The sequence below is a fragment of the Montipora capricornis genome, chromosome 12 (assembly GCF_036669925.1).
Source record: "Montipora capricornis isolate CH-2021 chromosome 12, ASM3666992v2, whole genome shotgun sequence".
In the NCBI taxonomy this organism is placed as follows: Eukaryota; Metazoa; Cnidaria; class Anthozoa; order Scleractinia; family Acroporidae; genus Montipora; species Montipora capricornis.
In genome coordinates this window covers 28,349,224-28,373,859 of record NC_090894.1, presented here as the reverse complement: position 1 = coordinate 28,373,859, position 24,636 = coordinate 28,349,224, and the positions used below count along the sequence as shown (strand labels likewise).

The 24,636-nt window shown below is 37.9% G+C and overlaps 3 protein-coding genes across 3 annotated transcripts in view; 1 reads left to right on the top strand and 2 right to left on the bottom strand.

Annotated features, from left to right (window-relative positions):
- Positions 1–5,634: 5,634 nt before the first annotated feature.
- Positions 5,635–9,719, bottom strand: LOC138027834 (zinc finger C2HC domain-containing protein 1C-like). The gene is made up of 3 exons (XM_068875453.1): positions 9,615–9,719; positions 7,001–8,619; positions 5,635–6,040 (listed from the first exon to the last, which is right to left on the bottom strand). The coding sequence occupies exons 2-3, from the start codon at positions 8,600–8,602 to the stop codon at positions 5,825–5,827; spliced, it is 1,818 nt and encodes a 605-aa protein (XP_068731554.1). The 5' UTR covers positions 8,603–8,619; positions 9,615–9,719; the 3' UTR covers positions 5,635–5,824.
- A 96-nt stretch (positions 9,720–9,815) lies between these two features.
- LOC138027836 (cyclin-dependent kinase 2-interacting protein-like) lies at positions 9,816–15,348 on the top strand. Its single transcript, XM_068875456.1, has 4 exons — positions 9,816–10,071; positions 10,631–10,748; positions 11,988–12,120; positions 13,048–15,348. The coding sequence occupies exons 1-4, from the start codon at positions 9,830–9,832 to the stop codon at positions 13,242–13,244; spliced, it is 690 nt and encodes a 229-aa protein (XP_068731557.1). The 5' UTR covers positions 9,816–9,829; the 3' UTR covers positions 13,245–15,348.
- Positions 14,320–24,636, bottom strand: part of LOC138027835 (actin-related protein 10-like) — a 14,979-nt gene continuing 4,662 nt past the window's right edge. Inside the window, exons 5-13 of the mRNA XM_068875454.1 lie at positions 23,823–23,930; positions 22,379–22,446; positions 21,779–21,855; positions 21,381–21,416; positions 21,108–21,234; positions 18,902–18,983; positions 18,286–18,362; positions 17,306–17,430; positions 14,320–14,883 (exon numbers count right to left, since the gene is read on the bottom strand). Of these exons, the coding sequence (XP_068731555.1) occupies positions 14,537–14,883; positions 17,306–17,430; positions 18,286–18,362; positions 18,902–18,983; positions 21,108–21,234; positions 21,381–21,416; positions 21,779–21,855; positions 22,379–22,446; positions 23,823–23,930 (1,047 nt within the window). The 3' untranslated portion in view covers positions 14,320–14,536. The remainder of the gene's footprint in view (positions 14,884–17,305; positions 17,431–18,285; positions 18,363–18,901; positions 18,984–21,107; positions 21,235–21,380; positions 21,417–21,778; positions 21,856–22,378; positions 22,447–23,822; positions 23,931–24,636) is intronic.

Genomic DNA, 24,636 nt, shown 5'->3' with positions numbered 1-24,636 from the left:
CAAGGTCTTGTTTTTCTTTGAATCACAATCAGTTGAGGGATGTACTTTTTGCCTCACATCCTTGGCTAAACTTTCTTAGCTCCATATTGAGTACTATTCAAGTTGTTACAGTGAGAAGAACCCTAGGCTTACTTTCCACCAATGTCCCCTGAATAAGATCAGATTCTCAGACTAGGTGTTGTTTCCCTGTTTTCCACATGGCTGTGGTCAGACTCTGTACTATTACTGTACAGCTCTTGTCCTTTTTGTCCACAACTACAATATCTGGTCTGTTACGCTCAGTTTATGGTCAGTTTAAATCTCACAATAGCTTACACTTGTCCGTCTCCTCCAGGTCTGGCCTTAGCTCATTATTATCATTATTATATTATTCCTCTTGAAAAAGGGCTAACCCTGGAGACAAGTTTCCAGTCAAGTCTTAACTTGAAACTTCAAGCCACCAAGATTAGTGTTATTGTTAGGCCTAATAGAGCGGTTTTCAATTGTGTGTCATAAAACAAATACATGTACCGAAGTAATCAATTCGACCAATCGCAGCAGCTGCAAACAGTGCAATGAACCAATCCAAATTCGTAGCAATTCCATGTAACTTGCTCAAAGCGCGGGAAATATCGCAAGTCACGATTGGTTTTGGTTTTCCTTCACACTGGTGGATAAACTGGCATGATATTTTTAACACCAATCACTAAGGGTAGCAGTTGCAATCGTGTAAATTACTTTCGACAGTCTTTTGAAAACTGCTCTGAGATTGAATCTAGAATATGCAGGTCCTGTTTCTTGATATCAGGTTTGCTTGTATTGATACAATTTTTCTTTTCAGAGCATCTCCAATCCCAGACACAGCCGTTCATGTGATCCTTCAGTGTTGATGTTCAGACCCATACAGATGAAATCAGCATTCAACCTTGCACCAGTAGAAGAGCCAGGCTTTGCCTACTGAGGTACTGCTTCTACAATGGGACCTGTTGTTAGCCCATGTACAGTGCACTACACTATTTCGCACCCATGTCAATAAGAAGAACAGTTCTAAAAAGGTGGATATGTTGGACAGAAGAAGGGCTTCTTTGGTTTTGTTTGTTCCAGAGTGCTGGCTAACATAACTTTGTAGTGAAAAGGTCTTAAGTTTATGGAGCTTGTGGTGTGCCCCTTTTAAGAATGAGAAATAGTCACACATTAATTTTATTCTTAGTATATTATGATGTTGCTCAATTTTTGGAGCAGTTAGATATAATTATGCATGTGTAAATGTATTGGTATTTCAAACAGTATTTGTCATGTTTTATTAACCACAGATTCATCAGTAGAGGTTTTGAATTAATACTAGTGTTGCCCAACCATTCTGTGAATAGTTTGGTTTCACAATTTTTTCAAAGTGCTTCTTGTGGTCCAACACAAGAGGGTTAAAAGGAAATATGGTAGCTTAGAGTTCATTTGTTATGTAAGTTGTGAACACTGATCTTTGTGCAATTGGTCCAACCCCATAGTTAGAAAATAATTATTGTGTATGTAAAATTTGGCAAATATCAGCATTACATAAGCCATCTCTTAAACCCGTGGACTACTGAATTGACCCATTGACGAGTAAAAGCATCTGGCATTAGGCAGTAAAATCTAAGTCTGCCTCTTAGGAGACAATGGGGTAAGGCCAAAAATAGTATACCAATCAAGACAATACCTGAGTTTCTAATTTTCAGACCACCTTTGGCTGTGTCTTTCATCCTTTTTAATCATGATAATCTCACTAGCCCTTTAACAGCTATTGTCTATTTCCATTCATTGCATTAAGAGATTAATTTTCTAAGGTCAAGAGAATCAAACTGATTGGCCACAAGGATTTGCCTAGATTCAACACTGAATTCGCTTGACATAAACTTTGCAGTAGATCTAATCGGCTAACTCAATGTTGTACCCAATTCAAACCCTTTGGGAGTAGAACATTTTGTTCCAGGCATTTCCATATCATTTAAATATGAAATGCTACATTATCATGCAAATACAATACACAAATAATCTTAATCCCGGGAGATTTGAATTTGGTACAACATTGAGTTAGCCGATAGGGTCTATTGTGTGCCAGGCAAGAAAAGAAGAATTGGAGGTGGAAACAAAGGCATTGATGTCGACCTCTCCGGTGGTCATTTAGTTTTCTAAAAAGAAGGAAGCTGGCTTCCATCTCCCTCAGTGAGGGTCACCTGATAACATCATCAAAACAATGTCATCTTTTTAGTGGTCATCGGTGCAAACCTTTTCTGATTCTTCTGACATTCATTTTTGCTTCAAAAAATTTATGTTCTAAAGAGTGAAATTCATAAGTTGTTTTTTGTTGATGTGATTTGTGTTTTTGTGAAGTTGCTTTTGTGTAAAAGTGGAATGAAGTGCATGAAATGACTTTTATTAGAGATCAAAAAAATGTTACCTCTTTTGTTTTTTACCATAATTATTCAAATCTCGAAAATATGCTCATTTTATTTTCTCAGGTTAATTTTATAGGGCCTATGTCATGCAATAGTAGCATTTTGTGTCAGGAAACTACTTAAAATTTTTTAAACCAATTTGACACAAAATGTTTGTTAAATAGAAAGAAACATAACAATAATCACCAAAAACTGAACACAATGTAAAAGAAAGACAAATATGGCCAAGTAGATGAATGGGTCATTTTGAAAAATGTCAGACTGAGGTTAAAGTTTGCAGCAACTCACCACGTGCTTTGTTACTTACAATATGCAAATTTAAAAGCATTGACAGTACACTCTCTGCGAGAAAAGTAAAGGTGGAGATTGGTTGTGCACATTAAAATTATAAATTTGGTTGTGGAAAATGAGAATTAAGGAAATCACCAAGCCCTTAAACACATGCAAGAGTCCCTGTGAAGTCTGTTGTACTTTATTTTGTAATGCATTTGTAGGTGCAAAACTGATCTGCAGTCGTTGATTTCATTCTGTCAGAGTTTTGGTAATCTGGAAAGTAAATTTTAAGATCTTTGTAACAATTTCCTGAGGGATAAAATTTTCTGAATCATGGTTTGCATTTGGAGATATTGCTTATACAGGAGCTATCACCTTGCTCATATCTGTGCCTGTTATATTAAGGGACAGGCAGCTCTTACACTAAACTTGATAAGGGTCTCTTCATGGCATGTAAATACTAATTTATCTTTTGTGTTTGGGTAGTATCACACTGTTGTGAAGTAGGATTTCTCACATTGATTTTAATTCATCGCATGTTCACCAACAAATGCTGAAAAGTATACTACACAGGCATTTTTTGATACCTCGTCTGTCAGACTGTTCTTGCATTTTACTAATTTAGTGTTTGGTACATCTGAAGAACAAAAAGGTGAATTCACATAGCAGAAATGGAATGCCCTTTTATGTGTGAACTAAAGAGTTCTTGATTCTTTTTCAATTGAGTCTTTGGTTTGTGTAACTTTAAGACTACAGTGGCTAAAAGTTGCTTTGGCAGTCTTATATTTACCTAGTTTTTGTGGTTTTTTGTCTTTTAGTGATTTTTATTCTCAATTGTATTTTTAAGTGCATTTTTTGTCTTGATGCAACCTTTACTGCAGCAGTGTTTCGGAGTTAAGCTCACAAATCATTTGACACAGTCTTTCCATTTTCCAGTAAGCTTGTGGCAGCATTGTGCCTAAACCTCAGTTTCAGTTTCACCCAGTCACTCCCTTATGGGACGGCCAGGGTCTCTCTTCCCAGGTCATCCCTAGACGGTGGGCTTGGATGAGAAGACAAGATTAGTGATACTTCAGACTCAATTTGTCATGTGGCCAAAGCAGTTTTTAATTACCTTGTAGTTCGTTGGTGTGAAAACTTAAATATTTATCTACTTAAGTATATTTATACAGATTTTGTAAATAAGTATTTTATAACAACAAAAGAAAGTTGGAAATTATCTGAGAGTTTGAAGCTTAGAAGAGTATTTATTCGGTCGAAGACGTGTATGTTGATCTCTCAACAATGTAGACTGTTTGGCAAGTGTGTTTTGGTTTGCCTGTCAAATATTAATTAAAAGTGTTTTACAATAATGTCTCAATAATTATTATTGTACTGTTTGAGAAGTATTTTGGAGACCACAGTGGTGGCTGGAATCAATTTCAAGCCTGTCCAATTAAGTTACTATCAAAATCACTAGAGTGGTAAATCTGCCGTGAGAATTTTGAGATGCGCACTGCAGAAAACTTATCACGTGCTCTGCGAAAGAAGTAGTCACATGACATAAAAAAATGTGACATGGTTCGTGTTAAGTGCGTTGGCAGTTTTGGAATTCAACAAGAAACAATTTTTCGGATCACGTGACATTATTTTCAGATCACATGTTTAGAATCGAACCGCTTTGGATTCAAATTTCCAGCGGCAGTTTTACCACTCTACTGGTTTTGATAGTATTGCAACATTGAAGCAGTTCCTTCCCTAAACAGCGAAATAAATTTTAACTTTCTGCCAATCATACTTGCAGGGTGTGACTCTTTGACCTGTTGTGCTACAGTGATTAACAGCTGTGAATGATACTGTTGATTGAAATTTTAACCCATTGACTCCCAGGGGTTCCCCATTGATGAGTAAAATCGTCTGGCGTTAGACAGAGTAAAATACTAAGTCTGGCCGGTTTCAGCCCATCTGGATGTCGATGGGTTAATGGAGACATAGTTTTTCAGTGAGTGATTAACTGAATTCTGCATGGTTGTCAAAGGTGCCTTAATTGTGGAAAATTTCACTGGAGGGCAGAAACAAAAGTACTGAATCCCTGAATTTTCAAGGTGCAGAAGCACTTTGTTACGTCATTTTGTGCAGGTAATCATATGAATTTGAGTGCACTTTGGAATAAATAAGCACAAGTAATTTTTTTCAAAGACAAAATTAATTGTACTTAGTTTGTAACAATTATTATCGAGTGGTTATTTATTCCAAATTGTGCAAGAAAAATCACGTGATTACCGGTACTTAATGGAGGCGACAAAGTTTTTGTGTGGTTAATCCATTCAACTTCTCAGGTACCCTGGTGTTCCGACAGGGTAAAATTCTGTCAAGTCTCACTCCCAGGGGTCTATGGGTAAATATTATACGTAAAATTTTCAAACTAGCTTATCAAAATTATGCAGAAGGAAATTTTGTGTATCAGTCAAATCAAGCAAAATTTGCATCATCCACAGCTTGTATTTGATTGGCTATCTCTGCGTTTCTTCCATCATTGACCAATCAGAATGCGTGGTTTGTTACCTCTGTTCTGCACTGTGTTACCTGAAAACTACCAGCCAATAAGAATGAAGAAATTTTTCCTTGTATATTATTACTGGTAGTACAAAAACTGAATTAATTTTCTGCATGGGGAAGCTTACTTTGCACTGATGATGGAAGGAGATTGAGTTTTCCTTTTGAGGTGTGAAGGTATTTGTTCTGTGTATAGACTGCAAGCAGTCTCTCTTTTTCTTTAAAATCATTGAAACAAACTCATTCATTGAACTTTCAAAATGGCTGAAGCTGCGGGTCGCAAGCAAGGCCCGCAGTATTTGCGACCCGCAGCAGTCATTTTGAAAGTTCAATGTACACATTTGTTTCATTATTTTAGAGCAAAAGAGATTGCTCGCAGTCTATGCTGTTTACAAACCATCAATGATGTAAATTTTATAACTGTAAATTATGTTTATTTTCAAGCTTTCTTACATGAGAAAATTATGCTTTCAAGCTCTATGGTAACAATGTTTCAAAGTTTGTCAACCTACACTGCAAAGAAAGGCAGGTTGGAGTGTCGATCCTGCAAAAATGCGCAGCAGCGTTGAATCACACATTTATTCCTGTAAGTTTGTAGGGTTTTATCTTTTCTTTGTTAGACGAGAAGGTTTAGCCTTGATATCCTTGCATTTTGGAATATGCCTTTCAGCAGCAGCCGAGTTGAATTTTCTTTTGCAGTGTGGGCATTGTACATAGTCAGGGTTCTCTGCTGGTGGTGGCGGCTCATCACTCAAGCCTTTGGCATAACGAATAGCCTTTATAAAATTGTCATGTTGTGCCCTCCAGTCTGCCTTTGGCTGAAAGTAAAGGAAAGTCAGTCAGTACCATTTCCACAAACAAGTATGTGTACAATTGAAGTGTTCTGAAATAATGGGTTCCAGAATACTCTACTTCAGCTATTCCACTTCTAGCACTGAAATAATATAGACCGTAGTCAAAAATGGCGGCCAAGAAATTATTCTTTTGTCTTTGTGCTAATCATACTCACTAGCCTCACTTTGGAGCAAAAATTATTTTGAATTTGTTCGCGTTAACATAGCCTGCGAACACAGACGTATTTCCGGTGGAAAGAAACGACCGCCGGAAATACCTCTGCGTTCGCAGGCTAGTGTTAACAAGGCTAGTAAGGATGATTGGCATAAAGACAAAAGAATTAGCCACTGTTTATGAATATGGCTTATAGAATGAAAATCCAACTAAACTGTAGTTGGGAGTAAAGGACATTTCTGCATGACCCATTAAATAATGTAATTTGTGATAATCCTGATTAGCATAAATTGATATTTTGCCGTCACGTAGCAGAGGCCTGGTTGTGAGTGGTAGGCGCTTGGAGTGCCATGTGATTGTGCAGTTTCTATTTGGCGATCGTTTAGCGAGTGAGGCATTCTACAGTTAGCCTTTGCCGCGTGCACAAGTAGGGGTTTTCATGTCCAGCTCTGGTGCATTGCTTTTCTCTTTATTTTAGAATTGATGTATTAATATTTTTGTACCTATTCCAATGCTTAATAAACTGCATGGCAGCTTGGCTGGCCAACGTGCCCATATATCACCTAGCTTGAGTGTCTGGTTGAGTAGTGGAGGCAAAATTCAAATGTTCAAGTAAAAGGTCAATCTAGAGGCACTTTTATGTCTTCACACTGTTAGGAAGATTCCATGGAAAGGGAGTGCTCCAGCTATTGGGGGTAATGTCAAACTCGAGATGCCACATGTTTATGAAAGAACAATTTCTTGTTTAGAAATGTGCAAACGTGACTCACCCTTTTCTTTGGTTCTTCAAGGTATTTGCCACTTGCAACGTATTGCTCGTGATCTGTGCCCTTGCTGCGGTGTTTTCTGGTATCATAAACCTTTCTTTTAGAGTGAGCAGCCTTTGTGCACACTTTCTCATGTTTGGCAAGTCTATCTAAAGCAAACCTGCGCCCACAAATTGAGCATGGTGAGACATCTACAGCAACCTCACCCATGCCCTCTGTCTTTTCATCATAGAAGTTACTGTGGATATCGTCGCCATGGGTATCGTCACCCTGAGTAGTGTCTTTGTATGTTTGTGTAAATGGAGTCCCCTCTCCCTCTAGTCTGTCAGTGTTAACGTCCATTGCCCTTTTAGGGGCAAGTATGCCTGTGGTGTTTGAGACCTCCACAGGTTGCGGAGGCAGGAGGGACTCTTCAAGGATGTGCTTTTGTGCCAACCACTTTTCATCCTCTTCCTGTTGTCTCTTCTCCTGATTTTCGAGCTCTTTTCTCTGCTGCTTCAAGCTTTCAAGTCTCGATTGCTCCTCTTGAATCTTAAGAAGAAGATCTCTTTCTTTTTGAGAAAGGGACACTTCTGAGGACGACTTCTCTGCTTTTTGTTTAAGTTTCTTTAACCTCTCTTCTCTCTCCTTGTCCTGTTCCATTTGCCACTTTTGGAAATCTGTCAACTTTCCATGATCCTCTGGCTGATTTACAATGTTCAATTTCTGTTTGCTTAATTGTTTTTTTCTAAAAACCTTTGCCTTCAATCTGCTTAAATTTGGAGGCATGTCACTGAGATCTGTGATAGTGCTTTGTGAATCATCTACATCACTAACAAATCCTTCCTCGCTTGGAGAATGCCTTGCGATTGGTTTTCGCTGAATAGGAGGTATTGGCATTGAAGAGTCAAAGGTGTCTTCAATATCATTTTGTAACAGAACAGCATGCGTCTCGTATCTCTTGTTTGGTGTTGCTTGCTTTCTTTTCACCACATCGGAGTCACCCTTATTGACTGGAGGAAGTGGTTTTTGCCTGTCAATACCCTTTGATCTTTTCTGCAAAGGCACACCAATTTGCATTGGTTGAGTTCTAGAAGTGGGTTTTGTTAGCAAAGGTCTTTGTGGAATCTGATATTGTTTCTTCAAAGAAATTCTCTTACCAACTGATGGTTGTTCATTTCTAAACTGTTCTCGAGATGATAAATCCTGTTTTTCCTTTTTTACTCTGTTAAAATGTGATTCGATAGGAGGTAACAATTCAGGATTCTTTTGTCCCCTTTGAGTTGCCTCAAGTGCTCTTCTCTCTGTAAAGAACTCTCGCACAGTTCCTCCACTACTACTTTTAATTTGCTTCGTGCTATTTTCTTGTCGAATTAGTTTTAATTTGTTTATCTTTTCTTGTTGCTCCATTTGCAATTTCTTATTGAAATCATTTCGGAGCATTTCCAGCCGAGATAACCTCTTCTTGGGCCCATTTCTACCATGACTCATGTTTCTGTATTCAACTTGTGAAACATTGGCTGAAGTGGAATTCATTTTTGCAGGGACTTGTGATGAAAGCTCTGCATTAGGGCTGTATCCTTGAAAAGACTGCAGTGGAGATGTGTCATAAATGGCTTGTGCCATTGAAGGTCCTCTTTAATCTGTGAAAAATAAGACAATTCAAAACTTGATTTTAGCTTTGAAATCCGATGGTGCAGTTAATTATTTCTGGTAAAAATACATTGTCATTTGAATCTTTGATGTGGTTTAAGCAACAAAAACAATTTTAGTTTGATTAAGAATCAATCATCATTTAACTAAACTTGAGGTAATTACCTCTTTTTCAACCAATCATCTCGCGTTAGGCTAAAAGCTTCGCACATACGCCCCACAAAATGCACTGAACAAAGGACAAAAACACCGAAAATATTGAGTGTGCTCAAAATGTTCTACAAAGAAAATGTGCATCACGAAAAGACTTCAGACCTTAAAGCTTAAATATGTAAACGGTAAAATGTCGAATTTTGAAGATGTATTTAAATTTCTTGAAGGATAATAATCTGTTTCATGAATACGTGTCTTTTTTTCAAAACACAAGGTTACGGATCATTGATCAATATGCTTAATTGTAGTAAAATGAACAGTTTTTTAGTTGATAAATTTTTTTATTCATGATTTTTCAAATCAGACATCCTGTGGAAAAGTGACAGGCTATAGAGGTATTAAAATAGAAGCCAAAGAAAATAAAAGATCAAAAGATCGTTTCACGTGCACTGCTACTTTCTTTCTGTTTTTTTTTTTTCCTTTAGGAGCTTGATTAAACTGAAATACATGTACATGTACCCATGTTTATATCTGCTGCTATCTTCACGCAGCAAAGAATTTGTCAATTTACCTAAGGTGGTTCGATAAAATTTACTACCTGGCGAAATATTACGAAGTCACATGTAAGTAAGATATCCTTGTTTTTCTTGTTCAACAAACTCTGCTGTTTTCGTAAAACATTGACCAAGATTCAGTCGATAATTTTAAAAACTGCGATCAATGAATCAAAAGACACGATCGGTGTAAAGGAAGCTAGCGATCGACAAGTGAAATCTATTATTTGAAAACCTTCCATCGGTCAGGGTAGGAAAAGATATACCACCTTTCTTACCTCAGAGCGTACAATTTTGAGGAAGTGAATTCTTTGATGACTTGATCAGATCGAAACACAGCAAACTATTGAACTTGTATCGTCTGTGAATTTTTTTGCGTTTGATTGGCGTTGCTAAGTAAATACCATGGTTGCTAATATACAGTCTTTTGTTCTGTATCGTTTCCAAGTAACATCCTCGACTGAAACCCAGTCTTCCACCTGTCTAATTCAATATGGCGTCTCCTTCACCGAAAAAATTGAAGTCCCCAAAGGTGCCAAAAACACCGTCCAAAAGAGACGTTACGGCGAAGTCAACCTCACCAAAGTCATCTCCCAGCAAGAATTTATCGGATGTAGCTAAACGCGTGAGAGAATGCTGTGCAAATTGGCACGAGAACGTCCACAAATGGTCCAAATTAAATGAACTAGGTACATCAGTGGCCAACAAATTAGTAAATTTACAGCTTCAAAAAAAGTGAGTCGTGTTATATGTCATGTCCCCATTACCGTGGCTCATACAGGACATCAACTTTTTGATATTAATTGCAAAACTTACAACTCCGATTTGCATGTACATATATCGCTATAAAATTCACAACTCAGATTTCTACCGCAGTAGGAATCCAAGTTGTGAAATGAGAGTAAATAGAACTCAGTATTTGCTTTAAAAATCCGAGTTGTGAATTTCGCGGTAGTTGCATTGCATTGAAATTAAAATCCGAGTTTTTATTTTTGCCGCGACGTTATTTTCTCGCGACGTCATCCATTGTACTAATATGCCAACCAGGACCTAACTGACTTTTGAAACAATGACTTCTTTTGTTCTGTGGTTGGCAAATTTGAATATCACAAGAAAGGTGACATCAATGTTGGTAAACAAGAAAAAATTCAACTCGGGTTTATTTGCCAAGAATCATAGTCGTAAGTTTTTCTTTTGAAATAAATATGTCATTTATGAGCCACAGTAATCAACCAATCAAAGTGGGAATTGACTGGAGTTGATTGATGAAACTGAATGTCTTTCTTATGCGTAGATACAATGTTGATGATGAAAACTCCCTTGCAATAGTAAATGAAGAAGATGCCGCATTTAGGCTGCAGGAAGAAATTTCAAAGTCTTATGAAGAACTAACCAAAATTTACGGTTCTTTGGTAAGGGTATTGTTTTTAAGCAAACCCTCTCTTTAGAGGTAAAAAGGAAAATATATTCCTGTCATGTTTTAATTGACTAAATTATACAACTGAATCAAACAAAACATGGAAGTGGTCCTCTATTAATTAATGGGGACATAGTTTTTCAGCGAGTGCTTAACCCATTGACTCCCAGGGGTTCCCCATTGACGAGTAAAATCGTCTGGCATTAGACAGAGTAAAATACTATGTCTGGCCGGTTTCGGTTTGGGTTTCAGTCAGCTTCGACAGGATTCAAGGATCACTTCAATATGTCGTCGATGATCTGCACTTCAAATACACATTTCTTTCATTTATCATTCCTTTCACGGAACACACAAACCCAACAAATTGACCTGCTCCCAACTGTGCTACGTCAATAGCTCAGTTGGTAGAGCATTGGACTGGCATCACACAAGTCATGGGTTTGAATCCCATGTGAAGCCGCTTGAATTTGGCATGTGTATATTAAAGACAATAATGTTTGGTTAAATTGTCCAGATAAAAGTGAGGACCACTTTATCTTTCATTGATACTATCAAAACCAGTAGAGCGGTAAAACTGCCGTTGGAAATTGGAATCTGAAGCGGTTCGATTCTAAACACGTGATCTTAAACAAATTGTCATGTGATCCGAAAAATAATGTCACGTGATCCAAAAGAAGTGTTTCTTGTTGAATGCCATTACCGCTAACATGCTTTACATGAACCATGTGACAACTTTTTTATGTCATGTGACGACTTCTTTTGCGGATCACTTGAGAAGATTTTTTTGGAGCTCGCATTTAAAAATTCTAACGGCAGATTTACCACTCTAGTGATTTTGATAGTAACCTGCACCTAATATACAATCATTTCTTTCATTCATCAACCGAATCAAACTGCAGACACGTTGCTTTATAACCCCTACAAGGTGGGGGAAGCTGGGGTCATTTAGTGAATAACTTTGTTTCTTCCTTTGATTCCTGTTACAAAGAAAGATGAAAATGGGTTGTGTCGATCTTTATCCTATTCCCCTAAATTCAGTGCCAAACTTTGATGATTTGATAGTTGACTGGCAATGGTCGAGACGACTCGCAGTAATTTGAAAAATCAGAGGCATTGCTTACAGGATTCCAACCAGCATTTGAATATTTGACCACTTATATTTTCTCTTCAGAGATTGGTGTAGATCATCTAATGGAAGGGAGGTGATTGAGTGATCATTGTCCATTCCTTTTAGGGCGATGTACTCAAGAGAATGGAGGCTTTGGTGCAGAACTTCAATGCTATAAAGAATTTACTTGAACTAAAGAAAAATGAGAGACATTGCTGTGGAAACCCTGTCTTCAGTACCTGGACTATAGAGCAATTCTGTGAGTAGCTTTTCAATAAATATCTTTTGTGGCTTTGGCTCTCCAAAAGAATTGGTGGTATCACCTCTTGCTATGCTCTCAAGTAATGTTCAGTGTTGCATTTTAGCTTTCCAAGGATTTTTCTTCATGGAATCCGGTTTTCCTCCCTAATCCAAAACACCCGGGTGGATACCCTTGTATAGGGATAACCTCTGGTAACTCTCCGTCTCATTGTATTGAATGAATAAAGTTGGTATTATTATTATTATTATTATTATTATTTCCGATATTAAAGGGAGGAAAGATAGAACTTACCTTTGCAATAAAACAAGAGACTGCTTTTTGCTCAATTACCTAAACACTTTAAATTTACCATTCCATATGATTTGCTGCGTAGCTTATGTAACTAATGAACATCAAGAAGCTGTCATTGTTTAAACTAGGGAGTTTTAACTAGGAAGCAGGGATAGTACAGTGGCGAGAGCACTCGCCTCCCACCAACGTGGTCCGGGTTTGACTCCCAGACTTGGCCTCACATATGGGCTGAGTTTGTTGATACTCTGCTCTGCTCTGAGAGGTTTTTATTCGGATACTCTGGTTTTTTTCCTCTCCTCAAAAACCAACGTATGAGGTGATATGATTTTTGTACATTGTCCTCTAAATTATTGCCCAGTGCCAAATACAGTGGATACTTAAATGAAATTTGTTATAACCAGAAACACATCCCAAAATTCCAAAATGGCCACTGATTTATGTGCATACAAATTGGCCCTTGTTGCCTCGTTCAAGATAAAATATTCTTTTGACTTTTAAGCTTAAGAACGAGGCATCAAGGGCTAATTTGAATAAAAACAAAAGAATACTTAAATGGCGGCCATTTTGGAATAAGGTGTATGGGTGAATTCACATAGAAGATACATTTTTGTATTTATGTTCGTCTAACTACAGGTGATACGTCCCAAAGACTTCTTGGTTCCTTTACAAGAGAACTTTCACTAAAGGAGAAGCTAGTTCCCGAGTTTACACATTGCAAGAACAGAGACCAACTCATGGTTTACCTGTCACTGTGGCTGCACGAGCCATTTTTAGATGACGAAAATGAAGTTTTGTTGGAGAGCATGTTGCTTGAAGCAGAGCTAAGATAGCATAATATCAGTGCCATTGATCTGTTTGGAAGATAAAATGACGGACCAGTGGGTCTCATTGGTTGAAAAAGTTCACTGCTGTGCAGGAGATCATGGGTTTAACATCCCAGAGGAGGCATTGTTAAATAACTGAGGAGAAAGTGCTCCCATGATAATCACCTCTGCTTCTGATAGAACCTTAAGACATGGGTTCTACGGAAAGCTGGCCATCTCACCACCAATATTCAAAATTTTTCTGGGGCATTTAAGAACCCATTACCCTGCAGAATTTCCCTTGATTTCCCTGTTTAGTTATACAGGAAAGTTCCCTTTGTTATGTGGCCTCCAAAACTGGTTGTTACAGCTTTGAGGAGTCCACTTGTTTCTGCAATGAATAAGAGGCTACTGACTACTTTAAGGATAGCTGTGATAATGACTGTGACAAAATCTGCAATCGCAAGAGAAGGGCAGCAATAATTATACTCAGAGATAACAACAACCCTAGGAAATTCTGCTATCACAGTTAGCTGAGCTACCGATTAACAGTGGCATTCTTTTTACAGAAACAGTATCAAGAAGAACACTCATATTTTGCGTTCAACTTGACTCTTAATGACAACAATTTTGCCATGGAAAATTGCAAGAAGTATTACCTAACCAAGCAACTATTTTAGATCTAAGTTCCAAAGAAGATTTTGAGAGTAATGGGCCCACCTACCCTGGAGTTCTTGTCACTGAATCATATTACATTGCTAAGCCTGCTGATTATAGGGAAACAGTGTAAGAGATCCTAGATTTAACCCTTTAAGTCCAAAGGGAGACAAACATCAATTTTCTTCTCACCTTAACAAAATGAACAGGAGAGGTTTTAAGAATTTACAAACTCATCTATGAGGAGAAAGCACACTGATCCTTTAAAAAATTCTCCAAACTACTTTTGTAAATGAAATGTACAGAAAACAGTATGGATGTAAGGCTTACAGGGTTAAATTAACTATCAGCTCATCTGATAGGTGCTTCGAAGGACTCTAATTGGTTTTTTCTGGTTTCTTCACCTGTTGCCGAGCAACCCACCCATACATCAAGAAACTTTGCTGGGCCTGAGAGTTGTGATGTTTAATTTAATACTTTTTAACAACCTTGAGCAGAAGTGTACATTGTAGCCGAAGATGCTTCAAAAGCTTAAGGTTCTTGTTAAAGAGTTCCCCCAAGGACACGGCCTTCTACAGTAAAGCCTTGAATTATACAGATAATATTATGTCCTATCAATTGTACTCTATACTTTATGTCTGTACATTTAAGGTATCTTGTGGTCACTCCTTCTCCTCCTTGTTCCAATCTTTTTCATTTTCTTGAATACTTGATCGGGTTGCTGATCCAGATAGTAACCCTGTTCTCTGAAGTGAGGCCAAATGGCTGCGGCTTCCTCCACTCAATAACCGGCTGGATAATGAACTGCTAAGGCTGCTCAAGGTGCTGGTAATGCCACTAGTTTGGCGGCGGGATAATACAGGTCTTTCCAGTGGGGTGTCTAAAATGGGGATGTTGTCGAGAGATTGTACATCACAAGATGCCCAGTCTGGGATCTTTTTGTCCTGAGCATACCTTTCCTTAGTCACAGAACGATCTGCTAGGACTTCAAGAGCACCGAATATTGCACCTGAAATATTAATAACAAGTAAATTATTACAGTCTTTCTTTTCCCTCAAGTGTAATAAATGCCTTATTGGGAGAGCACAATACATAGAGGATATTACATGGCCGCGTGGGGATATGAATTTTATCTTCTAGTGCTGCAAGTATCTCTCACGAGTGAACGAAGCGAACGAGTGAGAGATACTTTCAGCACGTGAAGATAAATTTCGTATCCCCAAGTGGCCATGTAATGTTCTGTTTATTACATAGATATTGATGAAATGTCTAGATTTAAAACAACTTGTTTTATTCAGTTTCGAAATGATGAAAAAGTGGTCACCAACCGCTAAAACACGCATGTTGTGTAACATAAAACAAGATATGAAAATTATGAAAAAGAAATCATGATAATGTCAACAAATTTTGCTACAAAAAGTGTTCATGTAGTAGAGAAGAATTATATTAAAGCACAAAAGTATCTTACAATGAAGAGAAAGCTCGCGTTTTATTGGCTAATCGTATTGGTTACCATGATGACAACACCTATATCATCACATGTGAAAGATAAAAATGATATGTTCACTGTGCGCGGTGAAGATATGATTTTTTGGTAAAAGGAGAAATCCTGGTATTTCATCAATATCTATATAATAAAAACACTTAAGTAATTATAAACCAGAGGAGAGTGAAATGCCTATCATAGTAAAGTAAGTACAGCTACTGTACATGTAGTTAAAAGTAGTCAATCAGAGCACGCCTTCAATGCTATCCAATATTAGTCTGATAGCATTCAAAGTGCACTCTGATTGGCTGCTCAAATTCCAGATATTCTTTGCTATTCACCTCCAAGCAACTTGCACAGGATTTCCGCCCGAAAATATTTTAATCGTTGCAGGAATAATGAGTTAAAATCATCTTTTTGTGCTATAATATTATCCCACTGTTTTAGTATATACTAAAACAACTATTCACCTCAGTGTTGGTAGCTAGCGGTGGACACCCACCACTAGCCACCTCCACTTTGGTGAATAGGCCTTATGCATGATAACAGCATATGCTCAAATTTTACTCTCTATTGCACAAAATTATTCACATCATTTGGATGTGCAATACTGCTTGCACCTGGCTTTTCTTCACAAGTTTGCTTGTGCTGAAATTTACAAGTTTGATTTTCGAATTTGAGGCTAGGTGGTGAAATTAGCTAGTCAGACATCATCACACCTAAAGGCCTGGCCAAACACTTGCAACATTTCCAAGCAACATCTTGCAACATTGCTGCATGATGTTGCGACGTGTTGAACAGGCTGGCCAAATGCACACAACATTCTCAACATTTTTAACGCAACATGTCAATGTTTATGTGCCCCTGGCGCACAACAAGAGGCCCAAGCACGCATACCCTAGTGCAACAATGTTGCGTGAATGTGGCCAAACAAGTACAACATCATGCAACCTCCCAATTGTTGCGCGAAAAACTTGACTGTTTTCAAATTTGGTCCTACATGTTACAACATATCATAACAGGGTGGCCAAACGTATGCAACATGTTGCGCCCAACAATGTTGCAAGATGTTGCTTTGAAATGTTGCGAGCATTTGGCAAGGCCTTAAATTAAGGGCTACGCTATCAAGTCTTCTCAGATGTACGAGGACTATAAACCATACACCCTGTCTCACCACTTCTTCTTCATACTGAGGGTCTTCAAGGAACTCCATAATAATTATTATCGGACATTACTAAACATCGAAGCAGCAAAACAAAGCACCAAAACACCATGTATGACCGCACCATACAATGAATACTAACCGACAAAGGTTAGATTTGAGATTAAACATCGTTTTAGGCCTAAAAAGGTATTGCTCCTAATCTCAGTTTTAACCTGAATCCCAATCTTAATCTCAATGAATTAGGAGCAACAACGTTTTAGGCCTTATTAGGCCTAAAAACGATATTTAATCTCAAATCCAACCTTTGTCGGTTAGTATTCAATGATATGGTGGGGTCATATACATGTATGGTGTTTTAATGTTTCGTGGTTTAGAAATGCTCATTATTATCCCCTACGTGTAGGACAGAGTTTATGGTGTCATGCGGATGGTCTATCTCTACCAGCTTGTCGTCAGCCTGACTGTATTAGCTGGAAGAGCCACCAACAAAAACAAACACTCAAGTCAGGCTACTTGTCTCGTGCTTGAGCCTTATGAAAGGCTTATGGGGGCATGATCCCTAAGAAATTTTTTAAATCTAGATCATAAGATGAGTCTTTTCCATTCTTTAGAGAGAATAAGCAAGCTGTTCTGTGCTGCTTTACATAAGAAAGTTCTAAACTTTAGAGGTTTGTAAAGTTAATGATGCCTTAAGACTGGAAAGGCTCTGGTGGAAAATTGTCCTTGATAGTTACATGTACACTGTACTCTTCTTCCTCAGTCTAAATGAGCTCAATTTACCTCCAAGCCATGATGTACAGTTCGCACTAACTGGTGTCTGGTGCATTTTAAGAGTTTGCATAAACAGGTTTTCCTTGTAGCGGGGTGATCGCAGCAGACAGTAGATTTCTTGGATCAGACGATGCCTAAGAAAGACCAAGACAAAAACAAAATTAGCAACTGAAAATAAATAATTAAATAACATGTTCAAAGCAGATGCATAATGGCAGTGAATATCAATAATCCTGGAGACCATGGGCTATGCTCTGTCAGTGACACAGAGTTAAAGCACCACAAAAACATAGCTCTGAATGCAACCTTTGATTTATTTGCCTTCCTCCCCAAAACAAAGACATCAAATATCCCAATTTAATGTTGTTATGAGAAGACATGCATCCAGCAATGAGGTTTTATTTTTCTCACATTCTAGCGAAAACTAAAGTTTCATTTTTAATGCATTCATCCTTGTTTTATTCCTTCACAAAATTAATAATATTATTGGTACTCACTTAACACGCAGAATTTGATCCCAAAATAATACTATTTTATCACAACAATGGGTGGTTACATTTTCTGGAGACATTTTCAATGGATTGCTGTGGTCTTTATAACAGGCAGATGATGCATCACTCTTACCAAAACAAATAATAAAATAACGGTATTTTATTGAAATGGAATAATAAAGTTTAACCTCTTATTCGCAATCGACTCACAGCTAATTAATATCTATCTGTGGTGTTGTGCTCTGACATCAAACATGGACTGTACAGCGGCAGCCAGAGGCGCCTTCATTATTGCCTTCAGCCCGATGTCATGAGCTGCAGGTGCCCTTTTGCAATTCAGTCCCCAAGAATGCCAGAAAAGGGTGTTTAGCACTGCCAGTTATTAATCGGTACTTTGAAATACTGCTAGAATACATTTTTCTCACCCATCTGGGGACATTATACGTATTGGAAAATATCCAAGAGTAGTATTCATATGACAAACCATTATGCCCTTACTTGAATCCTGGCGTCAAAACGGTTCCTCCAATAAGGACTATATTTTCAGCCAGTAGCTTTCTCGTGTCAATTGGACACTACAACCCAACAGAAAACAAGCGGTATATGTAGGTTAGGCTGTTGTTCTATTTCATGAAATAATTTTATTGTTGTAGAGTAAGATAAAGTTCATCATACCCAAAACAACAATAAACTCCAAGTGGACACTCTAAGCACATTAACTATCAAGAGACTTTTTTCTGCTGTTTAATTTATTTCATCAAATTTTGGCAAATTTTTTACCAGTAAACAATGACTAATTCAGCAGTGAACCAATGCAAGTCTGATGCAAATTTGACCCTTGATTAGAACATATAGGTTGTGTACCAGATATGTATGACCTACCACAGTTTAATGCAGAAGTTATTGCCAGAAATTTGTTAAAATCATGAAACTGAAACTACTTAACCCACTGACTCCCAGGGGTTCCCTATTGACGAGTAAAATAGTTCTGGCGTCAGACAGAGTAAAATACTAAGTCTGGTCGGTTTTGGCTGGTTTGGACGTCAATGGGTTAATGGAAAAATAAAAGTTACACATTGTAGTCCAGGTCAATTGCATTACATACATGTAATACCTTTAGTATAGAATCCAGTAGACAGGTTGCAATGGATTTGTCTTCATCATCACCATCAAATAAAATGTCGAATGTTTGCTCTCTAAAAATGAGATGTGAGAGGGGATGAATACAATGTACACATCAAGCATACTTAGTAGGGCTTATAGCAAAGGACTAATTAAACTGACTGGATATGCACCCATGCGGAGGACTTTTCTCAAGTGCATGGATGGCGCAATGGTGAGAGAACTTGCCTCCCACCGATGTGGCCCTGGTTCGATTCCCAGACTCAGCGTCATATGTGGGTTGACTTTGTTGGTTTTCTACTCTGCACCAAGAGGTTTTTCTCTGGGTACTCTGGTTTTCTCCTCTCCTCAAAAACCAACATTTGACTTGATTGGCATTGATTGTTAAATATTTCAGTTTACAGGGTCCCCAGCACTAGAATGATTAAAAAGTTCCTTTCCCTTTTGACACTTAAAGGGGCACTGTCATGCAAAATGGAATGTTTTTAGGTCAAAACTGGGTAAAAATCTAAATTAGTACTCTAGCTCATACATTGTACGTATGACATTCCTGACAAGTCCCTGAGATGATAAAAAATGTAATATGGCACAAAGAGCTATTTGTATTTAACTTTTGGTGACTTCAGAGGCCAACGTCTCCAAACTTGAAAAATCTGGCCAGTTTTTCTCAAGTTTCAATCCATTTGCATCCCCTCCATCCTTGGTTGCAAACAACAAAGAATAGCTTCCGTGCATTTCAATGGCTATTGCAACAAACGTACAACATTATTTTTTGGTCTTCATTGATGCAAAGACATCTTCTAGTGTTTTCTAATGAGGTTAAAAATAGCATGACACTGCCCCTATAAAGTTCATTATTATTATTATTATCATTATTATTATTATTATTATCTCGCAGTATTATTATTATTATTATTATTATTATTATTATTATTATTATTATTATTATTATTATTATTATTATTATTATTATTATTATTTTCTAAGTCAGCTCTGGTCCTATTAATAGCCCTGTGAACCACTCACAGCATTGACCGTGAAATCATACTTACTGGTACATACATAGATATAATAATAGTCACGAGACTATACAGGATACTAATTTAAAACAGTCAGCGACAACAGAAAAGGAAGCAAAAATAAATAACTACTTATAAGAAATCAAATTATTTAAAACATACAAGTATTTGCATTGCATTGCATTGCAGTATTGTCCTATGGTTGGTAAAGCAATCGCTTGGAATGCAGTTACAGATTCAGCATTAACAGCAGACATGGAAAGACTTCCATGGGGGGATGAGAATTAAGAAAAAGGAGAACTTATATGCATTAGTGTAGGCAAAGATATGTCTGCCTTATGAGGGTGGTTGGAGCAATATTGCTTCTGTGAGCTACGGTGACAGATGCTGGAAATGTTGATTGAGTCTGATTGTGCACGGATTTATACATCATGGTAGCGGCACTTAGATGCCAATGGACTTCAAGAATGCTGCAGAGAAGTTATACTGGAAAACTGTGAATAACTGAAGCAGGCAAATCTTATAGCACAATGTTGGACAGCCTCCAACGCTTTTATGTATTGTTTTTCAAAAGGATTCCAAACAGCTGACGCATATTCTACATGGGGTCTTAACGTATTGGCTGCTTCCAGAAAAATTTCCACGTAGTAGATCCAGTATCTTCATAGCTACATTGTATGTGTTTAACATAATTATTTTACATGTGCTAAAAAGTGCACCAGTGTGTTCATACATGTAGTTCTATAAATTTAAAAAGGGTCATTGACCAAACGTGAGGTCAAGATGGCTGGAAATTATCACCAAGCCATAAGCCAATGACAGCACGGGATTTGGTTCATCTTGCCCACTCACGGAGCCAGTCATATAATAAGAAGGCTTAGCGACTTGCAACTGCTATGAAAACAAGTGTGCCCTTAAAAAAATTGTTTAGTCATTGAATGGGAATCCTTGGGTGTTACCCAAGTGTTTCCAAAACAATGGCTTTTAATTCAGAGAATTTTCTTTTTGCTAGGAGCATGCATAGAGCTCTCTTTTAACACAAAATGATGATGAATTATTAATTTTATTACTTAGGGTACTTGTCTATTAAACATAAACATAAACATTTCACAGTATGTGCATCATTTACTAGATATTCCCCTGTGTGCCATCAATAAATAAAGATGGTATTTTTCTTACCTGATTTGCCCCTCAATCCTGAGTATTTGACCCCCATCAAGGGGATAATCAACTTGTGGCACCAACGATGCCGGACGCTGTTCTCCTTCAGGAACACTAAACTTTGGTGCCACAAAACAAGTGCGCACTATCCAAAAAACAAAAAATACCACACCACTGATGAAAAGATGAAAAATGCACTATTCAAGGTCCTTCATGGTCAACCTTCCAGGCCTATTTCAACGGAGAGGAAAATGTCGAGATCAAAGCTTCAAGTCACTGGATGCTACCCACCTTTTATATCCTCCAATGTTTGGCATGTTAAAGAATCTGCAAAGTGATGAAACATCAAGGCTTTAGCTGAAAGATGGCAGTATCATCATGAATCAATTGGTCTTTTTTAAAAGGGTTACTATAGTTTCCAAAGGAAATGTGGTGCTTTAATTTGTTGCTGGGGAGTGAAACAGGAAAATTCAACTTTCATAATATCCCTAAATTTCTTAGCTTCACAGGACCCTATTTTTGAATGACCGCTTCCCGTAACTTTTAAGAGACAAGGTAATAGAAGACAGATCATCGCAGTTTTGAACCTTACTTCCCCTGCAAAGAAATTTCCAATGCCTTCACTGGTTTAGGAATACAAATTTTGGTGTACGTAAGAATGATAATAGTGATAATATTAATATACTTACTCAGAACTGAGGACAGAGGCTTTATTCCAGTTTCAATTCGAACAAGACTTCTTTCCATCAGCTGTTCCTCAAGGTGCCTGCGATAAAAAATTAGTCATGTGTCATAGCAGGATGTCAAGAGGATATTACGGTTGTTGACATTAATAATTTTTTTTTTACGCTTTAGGCACATGATGATTCACACGAGTATTTAACAATGGCTTGTGAAGCCTACGGTAAAAACGGACATTACTAAACCATGAAACAGTGAAACCAAACACCGAAACACCATGTATGACCCCACCATGTACAATGAACACCTAACCGACAAAGGTTGGATTTTGAGATGAAATTAATATCATTTTAGGCCTAATTAGACCTAAAGCGTTATTGCTGCTACATGTAATTAATTGAGATTCAGATTAAGATTGAGATTAGAAGCAATAACGTTTTAGGCCTACATTTGGGCCTAAAATAATACTTCATCTCAAAATCCAACCTCTGTTCATTAGTACATGTATTCAATGTCTGGTAAGGTCATACATGGTGTTTCGCTGTTTGGTGGTTTAGCATTGCCCAGTAAAAACAGTAAAGGAAGAAAATGGATACTTTGAAACTTACTTGTGAATTGCTTTTGCTCCTAAGGGAATTGTTTCAATAGCTCTCAGGATAGCGCTACCTTCATAAACGTAATGATACAAGCACCAACAAATCAAAGAAAAATAACTTTTATTTCAACATTGTCTAATGCAATTGTCAAGCATTTTGTAAAGGGTGTCCACAAGTCCCAACTGTTGCCATGGCAATGGCACAGCACTCGTCTGCTAAAAGATCCCCTAAATTTGGATAATATCGTAAATAGTGTTAAATATAGATAGCAATGCTCTGGTGCATTTCATTGACACAGAGTGCATTTATCATTGATAACTGCAGAAACAGCGTATTGAAGTCAGTCGCACTTATTTTAGTTTGTTGACGTATAGCCGGCGAACAGGCTCGTTGAGGGAACAAAAATATCGTCCATGTGCTGAAACTGGTGTATTTTTTTCCAAATTACATGTAAATTCTTTCACTTAGCATGTGCACATAGTACAAAAAAAAAGTGTATCTGATAGAACTCGAATTATTTACGAAAATACTGTTGGAAGTCAAAAACACAATTCACCAGTATTGAAAAAAATTTTTAAGATTACAAAGAAATGAATCCTACTTGTAAAAAAACCAATCAGGATAGGTCACTGAGCTAAATTTACGGTAGCCGGCGTAGCAAGCTTTTCCGTGTGGTTTTTGAGTGCTTCAGCTTTCTTGGTGCTCAAAAACCACACAGAGACACTTGTTATGCAGATTAAATTTATCGATATTTTTCAAATTCTTCTGACAAAATTTCTGGTTTCCACGATTTTAGGTCACATTTTTATTTCCAGCCACTCATTTTGATTCATCACTTGACTTAAGCTGCTTAAGTATTGAGTGCGTGGCTTATGCGTGTGAGCTCAAGCTAAAAACCCTTTCAAGCCTCCTTAAATTTAAAGTGACTACAATTATTGATGGAAGGGAATGAAGGTTGATTTGGTGACTCTCCACCAGCAGCTGTCTTCCTGGTGGTGGTAATTATCTTCTATCCAAACGCAATTTTGGAAATAATACTGCAAAGACAAAATACCGTATTTCCTCGAATAATAGCTGGGGGCAATTATTTCTTTTTTCGCACCAAAAGGGGGTGATCATTAGAGGGAAGGCGATTATTTGAGGGAGGCGATTATTTCAAATATTTCTCACAGAAGGTCCGTATACCATTAAATCAGAAAAATAATCACATCAAGTATAAACCGAACATCATCGCTGATGACTTTAACTGGATCAGAGGGGAGGGGGAGGGGGTGGGGGGCGATTATTCAAGGGAGGCGATTATTTTAAATATTTCCGTCAAAGGGGGGAGATTATTCGAGGGAGGCGATTAATCAAGGGACAGGTATTATTCGAAGAAATATGGTATTATATGAATGCTTACTTTTTAAACTTAGCTTTTTCAATGTACTTTAAGATTAAACTTTCAAAAGGATATTGGCAAGACCACAGTCTCCGTATAGCCACAGTCCATAACCAGACCCGAAGGGATTCCAAGAGTAAACAAAGCTAACAGATGATGTGGTGCAAACAAGACTGACGGCACCTAGTGGTGAACAAAAACAAGAAAGCGCAAGAGGACGGTAAGATCAAAAGACAGCATGGTCCAGCATTAGAGGATTACAGTGTAGCACACTGTTACGCATGACAAAGTGTCATCATGGAGTGTCCCCTTCTTCCCAAATTGGGATGTTTTTTGGGAGCACACCTGCCACATTGCATTGCCCATACAGTACCATGCAAAGGTAAGTTGACAGTCTCGACTTGAAACTCAATCCGCAATCCTCAATGTTTTCGAAAATCAAGCTTCAAGGGACTGTCAACTTACCTTTTCACGGTAATGTAGCAGGTTGGGTGGGGTCCCTCACCCACCATCACCATCTCAGCTGTAGTTTGCACCACACTTTGCAGGCTCACATTACTTGTCACTTCCAACCGCATGTCGCAGAGTGTGTCGCTGCCACCCTACTGCACTGCTCATTTATGCTCAGGGTGTGTTGCTGCCACCCTCATTTGTCGCATTGCCGGGGGTGTTGCTGCTACCCACTTCATTGTTCAGGGTGTGCCGCTGCCACCCTCATTAGTTGCATCGCGGGGATGTTGCTGCCATCCCCATAGTCACTCACAGGGTGTGTTCCTGCCACCTTTCCTTGCGTCAGGGTGCATACAATAACTGTAGTCTGATTTACTGCAAAAGACTGTGTAGTCCTTTGTATCACTATGAGATGATGAATTATAAAGCGACAAAGTGC